Source organism: Protopterus annectens, chromosome 1.part0, assembly GCF_019279795.1.
Source record: "Protopterus annectens isolate FY-2018-M chromosome 1.part0, PAN1.0, whole genome shotgun sequence".
NCBI lineage: Eukaryota > Metazoa > Chordata > Ceratodontiformes > Protopteridae > Protopterus > Protopterus annectens.
The window spans coordinates 1,863,864,112-1,863,886,737 of record NC_056725.1 but is presented as its reverse complement, the minus strand read 5'-3'; the positions used below and the strand labels follow the sequence as shown (position 1 = coordinate 1,863,886,737).

General features: G+C 41.0%; 1 protein-coding gene across 1 annotated transcript in view; it reads right to left on the bottom strand.

Annotated features, from left to right (window-relative positions):
• The window catches only part of NUP155 (nucleoporin 155), a 1,504,248-nt gene that overhangs the window by 1,470,150 nt on the left and 11,472 nt on the right, over positions 1-22,626 (bottom strand). The window contains exon 2 of the mRNA XM_044069916.1: positions 15,938-16,095. Within this exon, the coding sequence (XP_043925851.1) occupies positions 15,938-16,079 (142 nt within the window). The 5' untranslated portion in view covers positions 16,080-16,095. The remainder of the gene's footprint in view (positions 1-15,937; positions 16,096-22,626) is intronic.

Sequence of the window (22,626 nt, the reverse complement as noted above, 5' to 3'; positions counted from 1 at the left end):
AAAGCATACACATGAAGATTTTTCCAACTGAAAGAAAGAGCATCCACTTTCCAAGCTGTGTGATGAAATCCCTTCGTGCAAAACTTTGGCAGCTGGTGGTTTAGTGGAGAAGCGAACAGATCTATGTCTGGAGTTCCCCATGACACTGTCAATGTTTGAAATACATGAAGATCCAGTTTCCACTCGTGGGGATCCATGATTTGTCTGCTTAACACATCTGCTAAGGAGTTCTGTGCTCCCGGCAGAAACCTTGCCTGAAGAGTTAGTTGCAAACTGAGCGCAGTCTCCCATAAAATCATTGCTTGTCTGCACAAAGGGTAAGAATGTGTTCCCCCTTGTTTGTTGATGTACCACATGACAGTTGTGTTGTCTGTTAGAATCAACACCTGCCCTGGAAGAAGTAACTCCTTGAAAGCCATTAATGCAAACTGGACTGCTAACATCTCTTTCATGTTGATATGTAGATGCTGTAGTCTGACAGGCCACTTGTCTTGTATCCACTTTCCATTTAGATGAGCTCCCCAAGCAATATCTGAGGCATCTGTTGTTAGAATCTGACTTGCCTCTGGCCGGGTCACAGAGAGTCCCTTGTTTAGGTGACATTCCTGAGCCCACCACAAAAATTCCTTTTGAATGCAAGGTATTATTTGAATGACAGTGTCCAAATCCTGGCAGTGCTGTGTCCACAGATTTTTGAGATACCATTGTAGCTTCCTCATATGCAGTTTGGCATTGGGAAGCACCAGAATACAAGATGCCATGAACCCTAAGGCTTGAAGGACTGTCCTTGCAGTCAGCCCGGACTGAAGAGATAGGTGATGGAAGTAACTGGAAAGATTCTTTTGTTTGTCCGGGGTTAAAAAGGCCATCTGGGCTGCTGTATTCAGTCTCACACCCAGAAAGCACATGTCTTGAGAGGGTACTAGACTGGACTTTATTTCGTTCACAGAATACCCTAGGCATCTTAGCACTGCTATGACATATTCCAAATGCTGTAGAAGGTCTTCCTTTTCTCGAGCCAGAATCAGGCAGTCGTCCAAGTAAGGATAGATTTGAATTCCTTTTAGCCTGAAGTAAGCTATCACTGGAGCCAGAACCTTTGTGAATACTCTGGGCGCAGTAGATAAGCCAAAGGGCAATGCAGAGAACTGATAATGAGAATTTCCAGCTCGAAAACGCAGATACTTCCTGCAACTTAGTCTTATTGGCACATGAAGGTAAGCTTCCTTTAGATCTAAAGTTACCATCCAGTGATCTTTGCCCAGCAGAGGTAAAAGTTGTTGTAACGTCAACATTTTGAACTTGGGAATGTCCAGATAAGTGTTGAGGATAGACAAATCCAAAATTGGTCTCCACGTGTTCCCCTTTTTGGTACTAGGAACAGGCGAGAATAAAATCCTAGGCCCCTTTCTGGCACAGGAACTGACTGAATAGCCCCTATTTGGAGCAACAGAGAAATTTGCTTGTGAGCCTCTTTTCTTTGTAGAGGAGGAATGTCTGGCATGCCTTTGAAAGGAGGCAAGGTATGGAAATAAAACCTGTAACCGTGGTGAATGATATCCAGAACCCATCTGTCTTGGGTAATTAAATCCCAATTTTCTTTGAAAAGAGACAGCCTTCCTCCCAAAGGTGCTGCCAGGCGAGAATGTACTGGCAGCTGAAAAGGCAGGTCATTGGGTCTGCTTACGAAAGGACTGACCCTGCCCTCACCAGAAGTCTGAGCAGGTGAACTCCTGTCCTAGGCCTAAAAGAACCTTGAGCTCTGCCTCTACCACGTCTAGACCTACCCCTAGACTGGGAATCATAAGCAGGAAAAGTCCACCCCTTAGCAGGCCAATTTCTACTAAACTTCGGAGGCTGCACCTGCAAAAAATCCTTAACAGTTTGCATAGACTTAGCCTTGTCCTCCATTTTCTTTAAAACTGCTTCCACAGGCAAACCAAACAACACATCAGACTGTAAAGGAGCATCCAAAATCCTTGTCTTAACATGCTCAGCTAAGTTCTGATCCCTCAACCAGGCATGCCTACGAAGAACAGAACCAGTAGCAGCCACCCTCGAGGAGGCCTGCACAGCATCAAAACCACACTGTAAGGAATGCTTTCCCACCTGTTCAGAAACATGAACTAAATCCTGCAATTCTTTACACTCAATACCTTCAGCCAGAGCATCCACCTTAGACTTCAATTGTGAAAGGAGATAATTCTGATATTTTAACATATGAAACTGACAATTCAACGCCCTCATGGCTAAAGTGGAAGAAGTATAAACTTTCTTTCCCCATCTATCCAAAGCCCTTGCCTCTTTATCAGGAGGAACAGGATTTTTAACCACAGAAGCCTTCACACCTTTAGGCCCCTGAGAGACAGTTTCTGGGTCTGCCCTAGGACTCTTAAAAAGATACTTATGGGCTTCAGGCACCCTATAGTACCTATCCGGTTTAACTGGGGCAGGAGGCAAAGAGTCAGGATTCAGGGAAGCCTCTGCAAAAACATCCTCTACCACATTCAAAACAGGAGGTATAGCTAAAGGCCTATGCTGGGATAAAAACAAGAATTCTCTAAGCCTCTTCCTGGAATCAGAGAAATCTTGACCTTCCCATTTAAAATGCTCCCTCATGGAATGCAGAGTCTCTGAAAATGAAAAATCCTCAGGAGGCGAAGCTGAAGGAGTAGAATCATCCACATCAGAATCAGAATAAGGAGGATACTCCTGCAAATCTTCAGCCGAAGACTCAGAAGCCTCCGAACATTGCTCAAAACTCTCAAACTCAGGTTCCACCCTAGGCCTCTTATCAGGAGGGGGCATAGAACCTCTAATCATTGTAATCAAATCCTCTGCCATTTTTAGCATATGCTTCTTAGGCAAGGACCCTGAAACACTCGGAGAAACCCCCACAGAAGCTAAAGCAGGCCTGCCTCTTAAAGAAGCCTTAGAAACAGAAGGCGAGGCCCTAACCACCTTAGGAAGAGAGGGAAGAACAGCCACCTGAGAAGCCCCTTCAGGCTGGCCTACTTCCTGAGATACATCCTGTAACAATAAAGTTTCTCCCTGAGACTCCAAAGAAACTCCTGGCAGAACCTCCGGCTCCACTGAGCCTTCTAAAGAACCGACGTCCGGGACTGTCGGTTCTTCCACTCTAGGCTTCCCTGCTTTGTCCTTGCGCTATTTGCTGAAGCGGGCGTCGGAGCATCCGACGGCATTTTATAATTACAACGCTTCCCAAACACTAACCTGGCACAGTCTAACCTTCTCTTAATAGTGCGTTTGTTAAACCTAGCACAAGAGCGGCATCCAACAACGTCGTGCTCAGGCCCTAAACAAGGTATACACAAAGTATGGTAATCCCTATGAGGTATCTGTTTCCCACAAGAAATACAGTTATTCACTTTTTCTGACATCCGGTTAAATACTGAGGCAAGAAAAAACTAAAATATTCCCCAACGGGGTACTTAGCCAACTTTGATTCGGTCTGAAACTCTGACTTCAGAAACTTTCAGAACGCCAACCTGCACTCGCAAAAACAGCTTCTGCATCGGACCATGCGGCAAAAAAGACTGAGGATATGACGTCGGTCATGCGCATTAGTACCCTGACGTACTGACGTCAGTCTAATGCGCAGTGACCGACGTCAGCCATATACTTTGGTATTCGGGCAAACTGGACAGCGGACTACCCAATAGTTAGGACTGCAGCAATGTGGAATGAAGAACATCAGACAAGACGCACTAGTGGAGCCTTACATCTGCTCTGAAAATAGGCCTAACACTGAGAATGCAGTCACAACTCTCATGCCTAAAATAAAGGGAGCAGAACCAAATGGCATGCAGCAGTCCTGGAACTGTGCACTCTTGTAGCACCTTCCACAAATAATACTTTCGCCAGGACATTCCAGGGCCTAGGTTTCTAGCATCTAGGCTTAGCCATCATTTGCAGAGGAATTTCCCTTTGCTTATACTACTGCTTTAACAGCCCCAATAACCTCATGGCCCTTTGAAAGACACACTTAAGGGCAACCTATTATGTATTAAAATCAGGCCAACTATCCAGTTTCACCAGTCGTGTAAATAGCAAACCTGTATTCAGAATTTAAAATGGAGTTCAGAAGGTATGAAATCAATAAATGATGGTTCTCAACCACAGTTTACATACAGTGGAAATGAAAATTTTCTACAGTCTTGTAAAAAAAAAAAAAAAAAAAAAAAAAAAATCAAGATGATGTTTATGACACTACCAGATGAATTCCCAATTCTACTTTAAAGACCTTAAAGAACTGAAAGATACTCATAGGTTCCAAAAGATTTATAGTTTTTCAGAATGCATACCCTAAAACACACTTCAACCAATGTCAACTTCCCAATCACCACCTTCCAATAAGTCAGGTGGCCCCAAAGGGAGCCAACAACTTAAAAGTACAACTGTGCAAGAACTAACCTTAATAGTGTACTTTCTACTTTTCACTGTTGCAGTATTTCTTACAAAAGGGATATCCTGCAGAGGATAGCCATATGTCCAACCAGCACACCAAAGCCTTGGGTCCTTCCAAGTGCTGTATGTCAGACTTGTATCCTACGTCCAAGGCCTATGGTACATGAGTGACGTACGAATGCCAAGTCCTCAGAACTGAAATGCCCCAGAAAAACTAGAGCAACAGGTAAGGAAGATTAAAGACATTACATGTACATCCAGGATGAAGGACAAAAGAAAGGCCTCTCAACAATAGAGAAAGAGAGAAACGTAACAGGGAGGAGGAGGGAAGGATGGAATACTGCAACAGGGAAAAGCAGGACATCGAACGTTATGGCAAGTTCTTACAAAACTGGACTATATCCTTCCTTATCACTACAGCATTATTCCCTACAAAAGGAAGATTAATAAAAGGTAGTGAAAACCGTGTGAGAAGGAAGCAACAGCAGAACTTTCCAAAAAGCACAGGAGTATGGACCTGGCGAATCCTGCTCTAAGACTAGAAACATCCAGTTTACACTGCTTAGTAAAAGTAAGTAGCAGCTTCCAAGACAGATCTAGCATAGAGACCCTTAACAAAAAAGCTTCAGAAAGGGCCACCATCCTAGCAGAACGAGCACAAACATAAGTAGAAGGCTGCTTGCCATGAAAACAAAAATAAATGGGCTTGGAAATACAAGAGGAGATGCTTTGCTGAGGAACAACCACACAATTCCTTGTGTTTTGAGAAAAAAAGCTGCTCATATTGTCCAATATTTTTAGTTTTGTTTAAATAATTTATGAGCCACATATGAAAACCCAAGGAATGAAGAACCCTCTCACTGCTATTTTGAGAAGAGGGAAATTATATATATAAATAAATAAAATCACACGCACACACAACACATAAAAATATAATTTCTTTTTAAATCAGACCATTCACCACTTTAGGCAAAAAAAAATGAATGACTGGTTCTAAAAGACATTCTGTCCCTGTAGAAAAAGAGAAAAGGAGGAACTGCCACAATACCCTGAAGTTCAGAGACTCTTTTGGCAGAAGTCAGAGCCACCAACAAGACAGTCTTCAAACTACAGAATTTCAAACTAGAAGATGATGCAGGTCGACAAGGAGGCTGAGTGAACTTTAAGAACAAAATTAAGTTCCCAAGAAAAAGATATTGGCTTTCTTGATGGCCTAATATGAAGAATGCCTTTCAAGAACCGTTTAACCTCAAACTTGGAGAAAAGTGATGGATCTAAAGGCAAAAAGAAATGCATGACATCTGAGCTTTAGAAGAGTATGCCAGACCACAACGGACCAGCTCACGCAAAAAACAGTAGGAATACCCACCAACAGGGCCTGGTTTGATTGCTGAAACAACAAACAAGAAATCTCTTCCACTTTGCATCACAAGACGTCCTAGTAATAGGTTTCTGGCCTCCTGCAAAATCCAAAACATGCCCTTTAGAATTCTGGTATCAAAAAGGAATCAAAATGTAGGGTGAGAAGATGAAGGTGAATTAGAGAGCCCTTGTCCTGTGTGGGATCTATTTTCCCTGGCCAAGGAAAAAAGGGGAACTTATGCTGTCTGGGACAAGAGGGAGTTACCAACAAGATTTTAACCCTGTCCCACACGATCTTGTGCAGGACCCATGGCAAAAGAAGAGGGGGAATAAGCTTAAAGCAACATCCCCTTTTATGGAGGAAAAGAATGGTGTTCATTTTACAAGCCAGAGGACTTGGCACTCTGGAGCAGTGCTTGGGAAGTTTCAGAGGAGAGGGAGAGATATCTACTTGAGAAGCATCTCACCAATGGACAATTTCTAGTAAACCTCCCAGAGAAGCATCCACTTGTGAGAACTTGTCTTGGACCTGCTCACACTGTCTACCACCAGAATGTATTCTGAGGGAATATAAATCACCTTAAGTATCAAGCACAAAATAAAGATTCTGCACCATGCCAAAGTCCAGCAAACGTGACCAAACGATAATGTATAAATGAGAAGAACACTGCTGGACACTGCTTTCCTTCTAAAACTTTTATTCCATAAAACACAGGATAAGCGCTTTCGGGAAGTATCCCTTCATCAGATAACAGTAAAAAGCAACTACACCCTTTTAAAATACCTAACAACCAACCACATTCATTAAAAATTCAAATTCAATAAAATACCCGCCTTTTTTGAAGAACAGGTTTCACTGGTATAACATCGTTCAAGCCAGGCTTATGATTGGCCATGAGCTCTATAATCCATTTGGACTCAGCTAGCTCTGTTAGATGTTTAATATCGCCCCCTCTGTTGGTTAAGTATACATTCACAATCACTCTAAACACAAATCCATGTGTAGGGAAATCTGTTACATGTCTACTTAAAGCATTATGTATATCACCATGTCTTATACAAAAGATGTGCTGTAAAATCCTATTTTTAAACATCTGATTAGTCATACCTACATAAAAAGAGGAGCACTGATTGCAGTCTGCCAAATAAACTATATTTTTAGAACGACATGTCGCCCTCCCTTTAAAAACATATTGTTTATGGGTCACTGGATGTTCAAAAACCGTCTTCTTATTAATATTCTCACATGCTTTACAGTTCCCACAGGGGGAAGTGCCTGCAGTTCTCAATGATACAGACTTCTTGTTGACGTATCTATCTCTACACAACAGGTCTTTCAAACATTTGTTTCTCCTATCACCAAAGTCCGGTCTTGACCCTATTATATTCACCAGGTCCCCATCACTGGTCAAAATGTTCCACTTCTGACGTATGATGTTACAGATGTCACCTACATTACTACTATAGGTTAAAGTCATAAGGGGACCTTTTGGGCTTTAGGAGTAGCTATTTTATCTGTCACTACTGTATTACGCCTCAACCATGGTTTGTGTCTACTCACCCTTAACTCCCTACTATTATCAATGATTCTGGACACTTTCTCGGACTTTTTATGTAGGTATGACTAATCAGATGTTTAAAAAAAGGATTTTACAGCACATGTTTTGTATAAGACATGGTGATATACATAATGCTTTAAAGTAGACATGTAACAGATTTCCCTACACATGGATTTGTGTTTAGAGTGATTGTGAATGTATACTTAACCAACAGAGGGGGCGATATTAAACATCTAACAGAGCTAGCTGAGTCCAAATGGATTATAGAGCTCATGGCCAATCATAAGCCTGGCTTGAACGATGTTATACCAGTGAAACCTGTTCAAAAAAGGCGGGTATTTTATTGAATTTGAATTTTTAATGAATGTGGTTGGTTGTTAGGTATTTTAAAAGGGTGTAGTTGCTTTTTACTGTTATCTGATGAAGGGATACTTCCCGAAAGCGCTTATCCTGTGTTTTATGGAATAAAAGTTTTAGAAGGAAAGCAGTGTCCAGCAGTGTTCTTCTCATTTATACATTATCGTTTGGTCACGTTTGCTGGACTTTGGTACGGTGCAGAATCTTTATTTTGTGCTTTATACTTCTTTGGTTGTTCCTGCACTGTACATGCTATGGAGAGAATGGAGAATGCAGAGGCATCCTCATTGTCTGTTTACCAGTTGGAAGGAGGTGAGGCTGATAGATGGAGACTTACTCATTATACCGAAAAAGAGAATCCATTACTGAATCTGGGCTTCACTTATGGAAGAACTTTGTTAAAGGAGCCACAAGCACTAGTTACTGTTGACAAAACATTTGAAAGTCTGACTAGGGACTTGAACTACAAGGTGAGCAAGTTACAGCGCTTACAGTGGCAGTCCTTTCATTTTGAAGCCTGCATTGACTATGGCATTATCCCGAGGGGGATGAGGATACTCTGTATGCCAGCCCAGGGCAACAGATATCCAGACTTGCTAGCTAAATGGCAGTCTTTAAACATCTGTACAAGCTTTAAATATATGGAACTGTTAACAGACTACTTTGCACCAGAAGTAGCGGACCTCAAAAGGAATATATTTGAGCTGCAGACCAACCTGGAAAATAACTTTATAGATGTGAGGTATAAAGAGCGTTTAAAACAGTTATATACTTCTTTTGCCGTGAACGATGAGAAATTAAAGAAACAGAAACTGGGCAAAATTAAGAGGGATTACGAAGATTTTACGCAGGGTAATATCTTCGTATGGCCCAGGTTCAGTACACAACAAAGTAGTACTGTCCAACCTAACAATAATCCACGGATATCTGATGCTACACGACAACAAGCTAGGTTGAGCCACAGAACCAGCACTGCCGTAATGCGAGAACAAGGGATAGAGCCGTTAGATGCATCAACAACGGAATCGAGTGAAGGAAAGGCTTCAAAATGGAAGCAACCGACTGAAGGGCCGGCGGTTTTGTCTCCTGAGAAAGATGAAAGAGGGATTCAACGTGCAGAGCTGAATTATAGCTCTGTTGTTCATAATCCATTGGGGTTATCTATGAGAAAAGCGACCGATACATCAGAGGGAGAGCGAGCAAGGTCTGTTGGGGTATTTGAGGAGAATGGAGACAACGAGGAATCCCTGACGGGGATTACATTTGGCTGTGTCAATGTACAGCCACAGTCGTCTGTGGATGCTTATGCAGCTTCCACTGTTGTGAGTATTGGTTCGCAACAGGGCGAGAACAGAGCAGGGGCACGACCAAAAGAATATAAAAGGGAAGCAGCGTTTTTTGGAAATGCTTCCAGCCCCCATGAAGAAGAAGGGGGCATGTAAGCGAAGATCAAAATGTGGAAAAAAGGAAGTTGCTGGACTGACTTGTCATTTGGACTCTGGTATTATTTATAATTTATCGAGTTATATTTTGAATGAAGATGAAATATTTGTCCTTAACAAAGGATTAACCTTTGTACCAAGTAATGGCAGTATATACAGTGAAGTTTTAATGGATGTTACTTTATTTTGTCGAAATATAGCTTTGAGGAGAATGTATGGTATGAGTGATAGGGATTTTGTAGTTTTAAAAAAACCCAGCACTTTCATACCACCGCTGACACCCACACTGAACCTTTTTATAAGAGGATGTGAGAAAGACCTTAAGTATTTTATGGAGTGTGAGAAGAGTAAGTTTTACAATCTAACACAGTCACAAAGGGCAGCCTTGAAGGGGCTGAGTGACAATGTTGACCTTACTATTAAAACAGCTGACAAAGGTGGGGCGGTAGTGATACTTGATACAGGGTGGTACAATGACAAGTTAAAGGAAATGCTTTCAGATGAAAGTACCTATGTTTGTATCAATCCTTTGGGGGTTAAACAGTCCATAGACAGGGTACATCAAAGTCTATATGTTTTAAAAATAGATGAGAAGATCACTAAGGAGACGTTTGATTTCCTTTGGTTGGATAATCCAGTGACTCCCATCTTTAAAGCTCTTCCGAAGATCCATAAATCTTTGGTAAACCCACCCCTGAGACCTATAGTGTCAGGGAGGGGGTGGGTTACCGAGAATATTTCGATCTGGGTAGAATATCACCTTAGACCACTCGTTGATGGGATAGATAATATATTGTTGGACACTGGAGACTTTTTAATGAAATTAGGAAAAGTACAGAATGTAGTGAATAAAAGGTATATAATGGCCACTTTAGATGTGAACAATCTGTTCACAGTTATCCAGAATGACTATGGTTTGACCATGATAGGAGCCCTACTTTTGGACTTTGGTATAGATGTTGATAGGATAGGATCGATCTGATAAAACAGCTTCTTACATTAGTCTTGGAGAACAATGTTTATCTAGGTGTAGACTCCATATATAGACAAGCGCAGGGGGTTGCTATGGGAACCCCCTGCGCTAACTCTTATGCAAACCTATCCTTTCACAATGGGAAAGGACTCATATTTTGTTGAATGAGTATTGGAAATGTCATCTTAAAATGTATGTTCGATTTGTAGATGACGTTTTTATTTTATGGGATGGGAGTCTGGAGTTGTTACAACAATTTGTGGAGTACTTACATTCCACAACTACATTTTTCAGATTTAGTCTGAAAGCATCTACTGATGGTATAGATTTTCTGGATGTTAATGTAGTGCAGGAAATAAATGGTTTTACATCTAAGCTTTACAGAAAAGATTGTTGGAAGAACACATTACTTGCAAGTGACAGTATGCATCCAAACTACACTTATTCAAATATTGTGAAAGGGCAAGTTAGCAGAGCCTCCAGGATATGCCTTAAAGATGAAGATTATGAAAAAGAGCTTGACACACTTCAAGGATGCTTGGAAGTGAGGGGCTACACAAAAGAGAAAGTGTCCAGAATCATTGATAATAGTAGGGAGTTAAGGGCGAGTAGACATAAACCATGGTTGAGGCGTAATACAGTAGTGACAGATAAAATAGCTACTCCTAAAGCCCCAAAAGGTCCCCTTATGACTTTAACCTATAGTAGTAATGTAGGTGACATCTGTAACATCAGACGTCAGAACTGGAACATTTTGACCAGTGATGGGGACCTGGTGAATATAATAGGGTCAAGACCGGACTTTGGTTATAGGAGAAACAAATGTTTGAAAGACCTGTTGTGTAGAGATAGATCCGTCAACAAGAAGTCTGTATCATTGATAACTGCAGGCACTTCCCCATGTGGGAACTGTAAAGCATGTGAGAATATTAATAAGAAGACGGTTTTTGAACATCCAGTGACCCATAAACAATATGTTTTTAAAGGGAGGGCGACATGTCGTTCTAAAAATATAGTTTATTTGGCAGAGTGCAATCAGTGCTCCTCTTTTTATGTAGGTATGACTAATCAGATGTTTAAAAATAGGATTTTACAGCACATGTTTTGTATAAGACATGGTGATATACATAATGCTTTAAGTAGACATGCAACAGATTTCCCTACACATGGATTTGTGTTTAGAGCGATTGTGAATGTATACTTAACCAACAGAGGGGGCGATATTAAACATCTAACAGAGCTAGCCGAGTCCAAATGGATTATAGAGCTCATGGCCAATCATAAGCCTGGCTTGAACGATGTTATACCAGTGAAACCTGTTCTTCAAAAAAGGCGGGTATTTTAAAGAATTTGAATTTTTAATGAATGTGGTTGGTTGTTAGGTATTTTAAAAGGGTGTAGTTGCTTTTTACTGTTATCTGATGAAGGGATACTTCCCGAAAGCGCTTATCCTGTGTTTTATGGAATAAAAGTTTTAGAAGGAAAGCAGTGTCCAGCAGTGTTCTTCTCATTTATACCTTAAGTATCAAGTGATGGTGTATGGCAAAGTCCCATGCATAGGAGTACTACTTTGCAGAGATGATGCCCTCTGCTTGTTTAGGTACCGCATAACAGTGGTGTTTATCTGCGAAAAAATTGAGGGGACACAGGATAAGAGCTCAGATTTCAATGATGTTCATACGGTCTTTTACCTGGCAAGGAGACCAGATCCATTGTACCCTGATATTATTAGAAGGTCCACAATTCGGGTGTGAAGCATCTGTAAACAAATTCAGAGTTGTGGAAGGAACCTGAAAATGCAGGCCTGATGAATTCAGAGAAATCTGGTGGGTCCACCTAAGAAACTCCTTCCTGAAGCAATGTAAGAGAGGAATGTGAAAGTCCAGAGGATGACAAGTCTGCAGCCAAACTATCTTGAGATACCACTGAAACATCCACATATGACCTGGCGAAGGCTTTCGACACAATACCCCACTCAGGTATCATTGAAAAACTCATCAGCTTAAATGTAAACCCATACATCACAAGATGGGTTGCAAACTGGCTAAGTGACAGAACTCACAGGGTCAGAGTTGCTGGCGCCATGTCACACACTAAGCCTGTCACAAGTGGTGTCCCACAGGGCTCAGTCCTGGGCCCACTCTTGTTCGGCATCTACTTTTCTGAAGTACAAGCAAACACAGGAGGGTTATGGCTGACAAAGTTTGCAGATGACTGCAAACTGGGCGCCATAGTCGAAAACACATCTGACACAGATATCCCTCAGAAGGGTCTCACAGAAACGGATAACTGGTGCCAGAGCCATGGCCTAAAGTTAAACGCCAAGAAATGCATAGTCATACCCTTCGGGAATAACAAGGTTACCCCTAGCTACCATATAGGTGGCAATCCACTGAGCACAGAAGAAGTTATCAGGGATCTGGGGACCCAGGTTGACAGTAACCTTTCGTTTGACACTCACGTTGCTAAAGTAGTTAGGAAGACCTTCTACATTGCCCACCTGATCATGAAGGGATTCACATCTAGATCAAGGGAGGTCATAGTCCCCCTGTACTCATCACTCAGACCAATGATTGAGTACAATGCCCCATTCGGAATGTATCTGACCCGACACCTGCAGCAGCTGGAAAGGCCCCAAAAGTTCCTCACCAAAAGGATAAAGGGTCTCAAAAATATGTCTTATGCTGCCCGACTGAAAGAACTCCAGCTCTATTCAGTCGCTTACCGCTTGCTCAGAGGTGACCTGTGCCTGACATACAAGGCCATGTCAAACCCAGATTTGATGAACATGCTTCACCTCAAAAAATCTAGATCCCAAATCTAGATCCCTCAGAACTACAAGGGCGGGAGACTTAAACCTTGACACGGTTATAAATAGGACGTGCTGGAGGGACAGATTCATCACCCAGAGACTCCCTATGCTGTGGAACAAAATCCCGGTACATGTGAGGCAGAGCACCTCGCTGGCCTTGTTCAAGAGAAATCTTGACCAATGGATGGGAGATCGCAGATATACCCCAGGGATTATCTCAGTGTCACTGCTTGACAGAGGCACAGCTAAATAATGGGCATAGTTTTCTTCAAACTAAAAGGGTGGAGAAAGCCACAAAACTCTGGGCTAGGCTTGTAGATGCCCTTGGGCAGATAGCCTAGTATGAACCTATGAAGTCTGGCAAAAGGACCTATTGGAACAGTGGAAGCTGCAAACCCTAGGGCTCACAGAAACTCTCCTATTGATATCACCTGCAGAGAAAGAAGAGAATGAAAGAATGCTGTCAAGCAGAGGATATTATGGGGAGGAGGAGGAAGAAAAGTCATCATTGAGAGAGAGTCTGAATTCTGCATTCCAAGAACAAATTGATCCTATGAAGAGATCAGTATGGACTTCTTTAGATTAAGAGTGAAGCCCACACTGCAGAGAAAAAGCATGATAAACTTGAGGTCTTGCAGAAGAAGCAACTGAGAGGGGGCTTGAAAAAGAAGGTTGTCTAGGTAGGTGAAAATCTGACCACCATGAGTCTACAAAAAGCTATGACCAGTGCAAGCAAATTTGTAAAAACCTTCTGTGCTACAGAAAGACCAAAAGGTAATGCAAATAACTGATAATGTGAGGAGGAAACTGAGAACAGTAAATACTTCCTGAAGACAGGGTGAATAGGAATTTGGAGATGGGCATCTTTCAGGTCAAGGGACACCAGGTAAGCATGAAAAAGCAGACTGGAGAGACATTTTGAAAGAGGAAAGTTTTAGAAAAGTTTTGAGAAAGAAGAGGTCTAGGATGGCCCTCCAAGAACCCTCCTTCCTTGGGACCAAAAACATCCTGGGGTAGAAACCTTTGCTCCTCTGAGATAGAGGAGTCGACTTAATAGTCCCTTAAGCCAGTTAAGTCCTGAAGAAGAGGAAAAGGAGGCAGTTGACGAATCCCTGAAAGGGAGGAAGGACTTCCAAACCATGGAATAACTATTGTGAATAACCAAAAGAACTCAGAGCCTGTTGAGATTTTTTGCCAAATTGGGAAGGACAGAATTAACCTTTGAGGAAAAAGAAAGTAGTCAAGGGGTAGAGAAAGATGATAGAGGCAGACTTGCCTGGGAAAAAAAATAAAATAAAACCTTCTGCCCTCTGGAATCCCAATCTGGTTCACACAAAGGGTGTCTTAGAAGAGTAGTTCCTTTGAAATTTAGGAATAGGTGAAAGACTTGTTTTTGGTCCTTTGTGACCTTCCTTTCATCTTGCAAGGCTTTAAAAAGCTCTGAAACTCAGAGCCAAACAGATTTTGGGTATCCAAGGAAGACTTCACTCGGGGTCTATATAGAGCTCTGGTGGCCTTAAAGCCCTCACAAGGTTTGCCAGCACCTTCTGCTGTTGGCTTCCCTCCTCCTCCTTTTCCCTAGTAAGAGACCACGTTGCTGATGCTTCTCAGGTGGCTACATTAGAGTCTGTTATCAGAAGGTATACATGGTGTAGGTTGCGATCTTGCTCCGTGGATATCAAGGCTTAATTGTTGGATTCTCCCTTGGATACCCAAAATACATGTATAGACAGACAGCATGTCTTGGGGACAAAGGCCTGGCAAGTATCACACTGTGTGCAACTGTGGTCGGCACATAATCAAAAAAGGCACTTTTCGTGTCTGCCCTTATGGGGAATCTGTCTTTCATCCAGACAAGGATATAAAACAAGTAACCAAGCAAAGAGAAAAAAAAAGGAAGAGTCCCCAAAGGGGTACTTATCTACCCAAGACTTGAAAGCTGATACAAGCAAACAACTTTCAGAATGCATTCAAAAAACATCTGAACTGGTGGAAAAGACATTCAGAGGACATGGTTCTTGTACATCACTTATTTACCTTATGCCTCATACGCAGGATATGTTGCAAGGCACTTAAAAGGACCCAAAGCTTTGGTATGCTGGCCGGATAATATGGCTAGCCTCAGCATAATATTCCTTTTATAAGGAAAAATGCAACACTGAAAAGGAAGGACATCATCAGCTGACTGACCATAACCCCACCATTCTCATGGAGAGCAGCAAAATATTGCCAAATATTTTCTTAACAGCCTGCACAAAATACTGTATCCACTGTCTTTCATGCAGCTGACTGTCAACTTATTTTAAGCAAAGCATTTAATATTCTCCTCAGCCCAGCTTCATGCAATGAGTGAACCCAAAGCAATGGCTAAAATATGACCTTCCAATATACCCTTTACCTGACCTTTACAAAAATATCTGCCAATGGCACATTAACTGAAGAAACAAAAGTATGAAATACATGTTCCACCACTTACTAAATAATGAATGAAGGGTCATCACAGCTTAATGTACTAGTTAGGGCTGACAACAATGGCTGCAACTTTTTTCCATTTCTTACATGGGGATGGAGAGTCACATCAACATTTTCCCCCATTTTTACATGGGGATGGAGAGTCACATCAACATTAATCAGTATGCCTACATAATTTACAGCCAATGTTTAACACTGCCAAATGGCTAGTCCTGAATGCTCTGGTCACTAGAAGAAAATCAGCCTAGTGAGTAATAGTTCTGAATGATAACCCCTTAACAAGACGCTATGTAAGGGGCACAGCAATTTAAACCAGTAAAACATAAATATGAGCGTCTTAACAAGGCTTCTGAACAGGGATACAGCTGTTTACAAAATAACGTGAGAGATCTGCCTTGTTTTGTAAATGTGGGTAAGCCAAAACAGCAATGGCTATTTACATGATCTTCCCCAAATTAAGATAAAGAAAAACTCCCATGCTAACGTTAAGTGCTGGGAGATAAAGCACTGCAACAAACAAAGTTATTCTTACTGTGAGAAGGAACACCAAGGAGATCTGACAAATCTGGGTAACAGCGATCATCTCGAATGTGGCGGTCTATTAGTCTCCCTGAGTTTTCCACAGCTTCTTGCATTGCTGCTGCTTGAGTAGATGGGTTTTGTACGGATGGCATCCTGGCAAAGAACTACCTGGACCAAAAAAAAAAAAATTTTCAACAAAGCCTGAAACACACATTTCTGACATTTTTTACTGCAGAATGTTTGATGTAAACTGGCATGACAGCAATCATTTATAGTAAATTTCAAACTTCTAACATAGCAACATGTAATGCAATAAATGCACAAAGACAATATTAACAAAAATATAGTCATTAATTTTTTCAAGCATAATTTTCCGGAAACCTGAATGATACGACTACCAGAACACAAAAATGTCATTAAATTTAGTACTTTAGGCAAGACAACTCCATTCACAGTAACTTTTCTTTTACATTAACCACCTCTAAAATAAATCAGTCTAAGAAGTACTAAAATTAAAAAAAAAATCATGGCAATGATGGAAAATTACATCAAATTCAGATCATTAAGAACATTTTTTTTCTGAAACAATGAATTAGTGCCCTTGCTAATTTTCCATTAACTTCTTTACGATGTTCAGGGGTCATGAAGGAGTCTCAGTAAATCCCAAAAATCAGTGTGTAAAAGCCACAAAAATCAATCCAAGCAGGGAGGCCAGTCGATCATAGGATGCACACCAATAACCACACAATATGAAAAGCTAGCCAATTAAAACCAAACACCACTGGTATACAAGGATAAAGCCCCGATTGCAGCTTAGGCCTTTCATCTCTGGCAGAGAGAACGGGAATGCTTAATCTTGGGTGAGCCAGTCACACACACTGTTTTCAACCCTTTAAGGGCCAGAAACAGAAAGGCAGCCTGGAGGCAAGGTAGGAAGGAGCCAATGGCACCAAGGGGAAATGCACAAGTTTGAAATGTTTCTTGAAGCAGCTCTATGTATTCTTATGTAATGGGAACACACACAGACATGTTATACTATTAAAGATGAAATGTGTTATCATTAATGTGAAACAGCAATCCAAGCACAATCTGAATCAAAGTGCATCCACTGCAAACATATCATAAATGAAATATTCTGTGTGGTAAAAAAATGAAATACACAGTCGTGTTCCATCTTTTCAATTATACTACCTACAATAAATGAATAATGTTACCAGTGACACATGTAACCCACATATCTGTGTACAGCAGCAGTATCCTCAAAAACTGCAGAGAGACATGCCCACTGATTTTAACATTTCTTCAAGTAGGGGACACTTCAAAAGACTTCTTCCATACTGCAAGTCATTATGTACCATCTAGATAATGTATCCATATTTTTAAAGTTTCTGAACTGCTTACGATACAGTGGATATAAAAAGTGTACACACCCCTGTTAAACACCAGGTTTTTGTGATATAAAAAAAGAGACCACAATAAATCATTTCAAAAATTTTCCCACCTTTATTGTGACCTATAACCTTTACAATTCAATTGAAAAACAAATCTGTTCCCCTATTAAAAAAAACATACAATATGCTGGTTGCATAAGTGTGCACACCCTTAAACTAATACTATGTTGAAGCACCTTTTAATTTAATTATAGAATTCAATCTTCTTGGGTAGGAGTCTGTCAGCATAGCACATCTTGACTTGGCAATATTTGCCCACTCTTCCTTGCAAAAGCGCTCCAAATCTGTCAAATTACGAGGGTGTCTCTTGTGAGCAGCCCTCTTCAGGCCACTCCACACATTTTCTATTGGATTTAGGTCTGGGCTCTGGCTGGGCCATTCCAAAATTTTAAACTGGACAGTGCTGTCATCTCACAGCAAGAGCTTCCTCAGTTCAATTCTTGGCTGGGGTGACTTGTGCGTAGTCTATATTCCTCCGGGTGCTCTGGTTTCCTCCCACATTCAAAAGACACTCCGTGGGTGGACTGGACACTCTAGTGGCCACAGCTGTGTGGATGCGCTTGCAAGTGTGTAGTGTGAATAAACTACCGAGGCAGGGACAGCCACTCGGCTGTGCAAACCTTGGCTCTAGATGATTGTCACTGATGAAGTGACACCGACCCAGTGTGCAAAGAAAATGGGGAAAAAGGGGTGGTGGTTGTATGGATTTCCATTCTCAAACACTCATGCATTATCCTGGCCTGGAGTGAGTGCACAAAGCAGGAGTAAGGGGTGAAGCTACCCACAGTGGGGTAAGCAGGGAAAAGGCAACCCAAAGTAAAAAGATCACTAGATGTACTTTCAATGAAAATTCAACTTGTAGACTTCCAGACTGTCAATCAAAATTAGTAAGACACTGTTTAAGTACTTCTTAAAACAGAGTGGGTTGAGGAAGCATTAGACTTAGTTCTACTTATGTTCCAAATTTATTTTTGTATGCAAGACAAAAGAAATAAAGGGCTTTATCCTAGCAGTGACAGGTGGCTCTGTTATAAAACAGTACAAAAAGGTTAAGCCTAGATGCCATGTTCAGGCCTCGGGCACTATTTGCATCCTATATTGGTACCAAAGTGTTTTATCTACCAAAGTCAGACTAAGGCAAGAAATAAGATAGTAAAACATCAGAGATGCAAGAGAGAACCTAGAATACTGCCACAAAATATTCCACATATTCAGTAGAAAAGAAATGAATGGGAAAATCATGATGTGTCTAATGCACGGGCCAAGAAGGCCCAAGGGGGAGAACTTTTTGAGTTGTACTTGTACCAAAGTCTTGAAAGGCCTATACCAGTGATGGCGAACCATGTGTGCCAGTTGCTTTTGAAATGCCAGAACCAAAATAATTCAGTGCACTTCACATGAGCAATGAATGCAAAAGCAGTGTCTTTGGTAACTCGGGTGCTGGTGATCGCTAACATGTCACCCAAAACGTCATGGTGCGTGTCATCTTTGACAAGCGTGTCATAGGTTCACTGGCCTACACCATAACCTCAAAGTCACGTACCATAATGGCCTTGGCTACAGAACTGGCAACTACTCCTTAGTTCCCTTTGACCTACAACCAACAGGCCAAGAAAGACTGAATTCTCTGTACACCTACCAGTCCATAGGAATTACAGTAAAGAAAAAGTTGGTTATTGAGCAACCAAACTGTACAAACATCCACAATCAGTGGCATAGCTTGAGGGAGGGGGCATGTGAGGGGTGGTCCGTCCCAGGCGGCACTTTTCCGGTCCATTCACATCACGTTTTGAGTCCATAAATCACGTCTTGTGTACGTGCGTTGTTGCATAGACTGTTGACGTGCCGTGGAGTTTAAAGCATGAGCCAAGAGCCAAGTTTATTTAAGGAATTCCAAGTGTGGAACGAGTTCACTGCAAACAAGTAAGGAGATATTATGAAGCTCACAATGAGTATATTTATGCAACTCTAAGGAGAATGAGTTCTTGTGAGACAGCTGCTCTTGTTTTAATGAGTTTTGTGAATTAACGCCCGCGCGTGTGTGTGTGTGTGTGTGTGTGCGTGTGTGTGTGTGTGTACAAATGCCCCAGTTAGGTGTTAACTCATGCTCAAACCCTGCACTGTGTGTACAGGAAATAGGAGCCTGAATTTTCTACCCATTCAAGGAACTGTCCAGGTCTGGAATGTTTGAGTCATACTTTTGGTCTGTTCCTCTTAATATTTGTGGTTTTCTGGCAAATCAGTGAGAAATGAATTCACCAAATAATGACATTTAGGTTTGTCTTCTTATCTTTCAAGAAATGCATGGCAACACAAAGCATTTTATTCTAGCAACTTTCTAAGGTTATACAAGCAATGTTTAAAATGCGCCCCTGATTTTGTGCATTTGCCCCCCCCCAATAAAGTTTGGCTTTTTTTCAGATTTATTGTGCTGCACAGCTGACAGATATAGTCGAGTGTCGAGTGGATTTTACAAGGAGACGACAGCTTCAGGGGAAGAGAAGTTTAGTATTGCTTATACCAAGTTTGTTTACGTTGTTTGTAGCACAACAGGTAGTACATTTGCTTTTGATGCAGAAGACTGTAGGTTCTACTCCCACAGTATGTAGATGGATTGCTGACGCTGTACTGTGTTGTACTTTAAAGGGGGTGGATGCTGCAGTCCTGAGAATGTCCACCTTTGGAGGAGACACCTAGTAACTACGAACCTGTTATCAGTTTGTCATCCATTTCCTATTGCAATTATTACTAGCTTATCATTTTTTAATGTAACATAAACAATTTATTCTTCAAGGGCAGAAGGCACTTTATTTGTAGATGGAAATGATATAATGTCAGTTGCTAGCATCAACCTCTTAATTAGTTAGATAATTAATGTGGAATTATTTAGATGACTTACTTCTGCAGAGACTGTGCATATTTACTGATATTTGGTGGATTGTAATGACAGAAGTTTGAGTAGACTTACGATGGAAATGTTCTGAATTGGGCAGATTTGTCATTATTGATTCATACATTCTGTTTCATTGCTTACTGGAAAAATCTTCAAAACAATAAATTTAAAAACACAGCAACAAGTGTGCTGTATTAAACAAGGAATATAATTTAAACACAATCAGGAAGGCAAGTCAAAACATAGTATGCATGATCTTAAATATGTGCGCAAAGGACCCACGATTTGAAAACAGCCCAAAGGTAAACTTTATCTGTCACAGGCCAGATGCATTTTCTTTGAATGTGGGTTTCAATGAATGTGGGTTTCAAGGGCAGAGAAGTTTTAATGCAAAGTCTGTTTTCATTGTGAGACTGTATTGCTTTGTTTAGTAGAGGTCTATCAGTGTTTGTGCTATAAAATTTAAAATAAAAGTTTTTTTAATTAAATCCAAATAATCATTGTAGAAGTTAAGCATAAATCAGTATGCACATTAAAGTGATTATGGTAAACGGGAGAAATAGCCAAGTAATGGGACACTGGAATGCTTGCCGGGGGGGGGGGGGCATTTGACTGATTTTTTGTGAGGGATGTGGGGCAACAAACTCAAAGACAGCCCTGGGTGGCACAAACTCTAGCTATGCCACTGCTCACAATATATTGCAACAAACAAAGCTATGAATGTTGAATAAGAATTGTACGCATACCTCCTTTAATAATACAAACTTGACTGTTATCCTGAACCTTAAGGATTTTGCATTTGATGTCATACAGTTTATTTTACATTGCTTGTGAGCTAGCTTCCTTTAAGTATGAAGGAGTGAGGTCGTCATCCAGGATTTACATCAACGCTGTAACATATTCTAAGGCTTAGGGTTTATCTTGTAAACAACTGGTTCATAAAAGCAGTGAGACACATCTGAGTCACAAAATTTCTGTACATAAAAATACACTGATGTTCCATAAATCCTTATTCTTTACACAAGAATATCTGTATTCCATGGTCTTCAATCTATTAAGTCTTGGGGGCTACCATCTCCAAACCTAGTGATTCTGGGAGAGAGGTTAATAGGGTTACTTCTGTTTTGCTTAAATATTTAATAACTAAATATGCAAAATAAAGTATTTGCTTGCCATTAATTACAAGGAAAGCTCCTTTTCAGCAGAGACCTTATTTTAATCTTTCCCCAAGTGAAAATTACAGCGGGCAGTCAAATCCACTTCGAAGGGCAAGTAGCCAAAACTCTGATTAACTTTTTAACTGGCCAAATAATACATAGCCTGCAGAACCATGTGAAAATACTCTTACTGGAAATCCTAAAGAAAGCTTTTTTCTCACTTCTCACTGTCCCTTTTAGAAGCAGATATTCTTTAAGCAGACTACATGAGACAACACAACCCCAGAAGATATGCTATACTACATGAGAGAACACAACCCCAGAAGATATGCTATCACTGGAACTGAAGAAGTCTCGCAAATCAACCTTAAAAGCATGCAAGTCTGGTTAAGACTTCCCAGAAGAGGATTGTGACAGCAGTGACATGACAGGACACAACATCAAAAGGACACTAAAGAAGATAGAGCCAAATATACCCAAGCAAGAAGGGAATAATCTAAATTTTGAATGGATACAAATCTGGCTTTATGCATCCACCTAATTGTCAAAAGTAGAAGTAAACCAGAGAGACCACTACCTAATTATAGTTAAGGCAATACATCTTTTGCCAGACCCACCAGAGTTTAATAAAGGAAAGAAAAACTCAGCACTAAGCAAATAGTTCAAGACTGCAAAATTACAACAGTAGAAGTGATAAAGCAGCAGCTTAACCCATTTGTCCATTCATAAGTAGTTGCTCGGCCACTGATCTGTGAGGATCTTTAAAAGCCTAGCCCTGCACCAACATGACATTTTTAGCCCTTGTAATTTAAGTATGAATAACTTTGAGTGAGGTAGAACATTTACATGTTAAAACTTGTCCACAAGAGTTAAGGGTGCTAAATTAGTGGTAAATCTGTGGTTAGCAACTTGGCCCCTTGTGGATATTCAGATGAGGGGGAGAACAGTAGAACACTGGGACCACAAAAATTAGAAAGTCCACTGGAGAACTTGCATAAAGTAACACTGCTTTCAATCTTAAAGCCTCAAGGCACAACCTTGCAACACTTTCTAGGACAAAAGAAACACTGCCTAGCGCGCAGAAGGCAGCAACCAATCTGAGGGCAAAAAAGTCCAAACATTCCTGATATTTAGTAACACTCCATAAAATTCTGAAGTGAGGACACCAGTCTGGATGGATATTCCCTCTGCCAGATTA